At 70.5% G+C, this 4,196-nt stretch overlaps 1 protein-coding gene across 1 annotated transcript in view; it reads right to left on the bottom strand.

Annotated features, from left to right (window-relative positions):
• LOC121364658 overlaps nt 1-3,374 on the bottom strand; it is a 3,969-nt gene extending 595 nt beyond the window's left edge. Inside the window, exon 1 of the mRNA XM_041488074.1 lies at nt 1-3,374. Coding sequence (XP_041344008.1) covers nt 1-3,374 — 3,374 coding nt within the window.
• Nucleotides 3,375-4,196: the final 822 nt, after the last annotated feature.

The following is a 4,196-nucleotide window of genomic DNA, read 5'->3' as shown; positions in this document are numbered from 1 at the left end:
CGGCCGGCGTCGCCGTCCCGGCAGTCGGGGCAGCGCCGCACCCAGCGCGCCACGTCCTCACGGACGTCCCTCCAGGATTGCACGCCCAGCACGCGGCACAGCGTGCCCTCGACGCCCTCGTGGTGCCGGCCGTGGCACTGCGCCACGATCTCCTGCCGCTCCCAGGCGGACGGCTCCCAGCATTTCCAGCCGCTGACGGAATTCCCGGCCACCGCCCTGGCCCTGGCGGTCACCTTCTGAATCCAGCTCCGCTCGTCCGGCGCCGCCTGGCCCGGCGTTCCCACCTGGCGCACGCGGAGCGCTCCCGGGAAGGCGCGGAGCCGGCGCAGCGCCAGCTCCGTCGCCAGCCCCGGGAAGCTGGAATACAGGAACAGCGGGAAGCGGCTCCGGTGCTGCTCCAGCAGCTCCCGCAGCGCCTCCAGCGCCGCCTCCTCCTCCTCGGGGCCCCGCCGCACCCCCAGCAGCCAGCGCTCCTCCAAGCTGGCGGCGGCGAAGGCCACGGTCGGCTTTCGGGACGATCCCTTCTCCACGGCCAGGAACCAGACGTTGGCTTTGGGAATGTCGGGAGGCAGCTGACCGAGCTCCGGGGCCGGCGGGATCGTCTCCGTTTGGGATTCCTGCGGCTGCGGGCCCTCGATGGCCACCAGCAGCCTCCACTGCTCCGCGGGCTGGGAGCCAGCGGAGCCGCCGGCGAGCAGCGGTTCTCCCCGGAGCAGGTACCGCCCGGCGGGCCCCCGGATGACAAGGGGAGCCGGCCCCGTGAGTTTCTGGAAGGCCTGGACAGCCCAGACGGCCGCCAGGCACGAGGCGTCCTGCGGGGACCAGCTCTGGCCGCTGAGCTTGCGGGACCAGTGTTGCACCGGGAGCAGCGTTCCCGCCTTCTCCTGCAGCAGCACGGCTCCCACCGTCCGTGCGTGCACCGACAGCCGGATCACGAAGGGCTGGCATTTATTCGGGAAGAGCAGGGTGGGCGCGGCTTTCAGGGCCTCCTTCAGCTGCTGCAGCTGCTCCCGGGCCCGTTCCCATTCCCGCTGCCACTTCTGCTCCCGCTCCCGTTCCCACTTCCCCGGCGCCGCCAGCTGCTGCAGCGGCAGCACCAGCTCGCAGTAGTCAGGGATGAATTCCTTCAGATCGTTGAACTTGCCGAGGATGGAGCGGAGCCGGCTGGCATTCCAGGGCCCGGGAGCGTCGCAGTCCCCGCAGATCTGCCGCAGCTTCTCCTGGGACACGCGGCGCCCCGCGGCCCCCAGCGTCCTGCCCAGGTAATTCACCTCGCGCTGCACCAGCTGCGCCTTCTCCCGGTTCACTTTGAAGCCGGCCTTCTGGATCAGCTTCAGGACGCAGCGGGTCCGGTATCTCACCTGCCGCCGCCGCTTCCCGGTGATCAGGATGTCGTCGGAGTAGTGGAAGACGCCGCGGGCGGCCCCGGGCTCCAGCCCGGCCAGCATGGCGGCCACGCGGCGGTGCACGATGGAGCCGCTGGCGTGGAACGTCGGCACCAGCCGCGTGAACAGGAACTGCCGGCCCTGGAAGGTGAAGGCGAAGCGGTGCCAGGAGCTGCGGGCCAGCGGGATGGCGAGGCAGGCGTTGGACAAATCCAGCACCGAGAAGAAGCGGCTCCGGGGGTTGATGGAGGTCAGGATCCCGTGCCGGTCCAGCGTCTCCTGGGGCTTTCTGGGAGTGGCGGCGTTGAGGGCCCTGCAGTCCAGGCTCAGGCGGAAGCCGCGCCCGTGTGGTTTTGGGAAGAGAATCAAGGAATTGTTGGATTTGGAGGTGCCCTCCACCACGATTCTCTCCCTCAGGTATTCCTGCAGCAGCTCTGCCATCTTCCTCTCCTTGTGCGGGGGCAGCGGGCGCTGCTGCTGGAAGGGCACCGGGTCCCCGTCCAGCTCCTCCTCCTCGGCCACGCGCCCGCAGTCCAGCCAGGAGCGCGCCCACGCCTCCGGGAACCTCTGCTCCAGGCGGCGCAGAGCCCCCACGCAGACGTTCACGGCGGCCTGCTCCCGCTCCGAGCCCGAGTCCGAGTCCTCCTCCGTGCTCTCGGTCTTCCCGCTGACCTTCAGCATTCCAAAGAAGCTCCCGTCATTCCCGCTGGGAACGCTGTGGTCTGGGCTGGCTCCAGAGCCCTGCTCCCGGTCCGAGCCCGAGCCCGAGCCCGAGCCCCATCCCAAGCCCGAGTCCTCCTCCACGCTCTCAGCGTTCCCGCTGACCCTCAGCATTCCGAGGAGGCTCCCGTAATTCCCACTGGGATTGCCACAGTCCGGGCTGGCTCCGGAGCTCTGCTCCCGGTGCGGGTCCAAGCCCAAGTCCTCCTCCACACTCTCAGCGTTCCCGCTGACCCTCAGCATTCCGAGGAGGCTCCCGTAATTCCCGCTGGGAACGCCGCGGTCCGGGCTGGCTCCGGAGCTCTGCTCCTGGTGCAGGTCCAAGCCCGAGTCCTCCTCCACACTCTCAGCGTTCCCGCTGACCCTCAGCATTCCGAGGAGGCTCCCGTAATTCCCGCTGGGAACGCCGCGGTCCGGGCTGGCTCCGGAGCTCCGCTCCCGGTGGGCGCCGCGGGTCCCCGGCCCCTCGGGGTAGCCGCACAGGGGCGTCCCGGCGATGCGCCGCGCCAGCCCGGCCGCCAGCTCCGCCGTGGCCTTCCCTTCCCAGCCCTCCATGTCCTCTCCCAGCCGGCGCAGCCTCTGCCAGAGCCACTCCCTGCACTCCGCTCCCGACGGAGCCTCCGGGTTCCGGCCGGCACCCCCGGGGCTGGTGGCAGCGTCCGTGTCCCTCTCCCGGCTCTGGGAATTCCTGCCGGGCTCTCCCTCCTCATCCTCCCTGCTCCGAGCCCGGGGTGGGAGCGGGGGCGGGGGCTGAGGCCGAGCCGACCCTTCCCCTGGCACATTCCCATTCCGGGTGGCACCGTCCGTGTCCCGGCTCCGGGAATTGCTGCCGGGCTCTCCCTCCTCATCCTCCCTGTTCCCAGCCCAGGGAGGGAGCGGAGCCCGACGCCGAGCCTGAGCCGTCCCTTCTCCCAGCACATTCCCATTCCGGGTGGCACCGTCCGTGTCCCGGCTTTGGGAATTCCTGCCGGGCTCTCCCTCCTCATCCTCACATCTCCCAGCCCGGGGTGGGAGCGGGGCCCGACGCCGAGGCCGAGCCGACCCTTCCCCGGGCACATTCCCATTCCGGGCTTGGCGTGGGACACCCGGCTTGTCCCCAGAGTCCTTCCCGAGGGCCTGGATCCCGCTGGGGCCGCTCCGCACCTCGGGCTGCTCCTGCCGGGCTCCGCCGTTCCGGTGGCTCCCGGGCTGTCTCCCGTTCACCTGCGCACAGCCGGGCCCGGCTCCCGCATCTCCCGGTATCCCGGCGTCTCCTCGGGAATGCCGCATCCCGTCCTGGCACCACAGCCAGGCCCAGCCCTGCCCGGGCCGCCGGGAATCCTGCGGGAAAGCTCCGGGATCCCGGGCTCTGCGGGGATCCTGCGGGAAAGCTCCGGGATCCCGGGCTCTGGGGGGATCCTGCGGGAAAGCTCCGGGATCCCGGGCTCTGGGGGGATCCTGCGGGAAAGCTCCGGGATCCCGGGCTCTGGGGGGATCCTGCGGGCGCCTCCTCCTCACCGGCAGGAAGCACAACATGGCCCCGGGCAGCGGGACGGAAACCGGGGTCTCCTCACCTCGCCGGGGCTTGCGGTGGCCCCGGAATTCCAAAAGCGTCCCGGGAAATTCCAAAAGTGTCCCGGGAAATTCCAAAAGCGTCCCGGGGGAATTCCGGCAGTCCCAAGGGTGTCCCGGAGGTGTCCCAGGAGTTTTCTCAGTCCCAAGATTGTCCCAGGGGTGTCCCGGGAATTTTCTCAGTCCCAAGAGTGTCCCGGGAATTCCGTGACTCCCGGGAATTCCCCGAGGGCCGGGATGTCCCTGCGGCGTCCCAGCAGCCGCGGCCCGACGCTCCCGTGCCCGGGGGAGGAAGAGGAAGTTGGGGACGAGGAGGAGGAGGAGGAGGATGAGGAGGAAGGTGCGGGCTCTTTCCGGGGCCACCGAGGTCACGGCCCCGACCCCTGTCCCGCTGCGGTGATTCCCGGCCGGCGTTCCAGCCCTAGGGAATGTCCCGGAGCTGCGGGAGCGGAGCGGGAGTGACCCCCGGCCGCCCCTCCCCCATCCCCGCGCTCACCCCAAATTTGGGGTCAGACCCCCCCAAAGCGGGGCAGCCACCCC

The sequence above is a fragment of the Pyrgilauda ruficollis genome, unplaced genomic scaffold, assembly GCF_017590135.1.
Source record: "Pyrgilauda ruficollis isolate IOZ18807 unplaced genomic scaffold, ASM1759013v1 scaffold866, whole genome shotgun sequence".
In the NCBI taxonomy this organism is placed as follows: Eukaryota; Metazoa; Chordata; class Aves; order Passeriformes; family Passeridae; genus Pyrgilauda; species Pyrgilauda ruficollis.
This window is presented reverse-complemented; position numbering and strand designations above follow the sequence as displayed.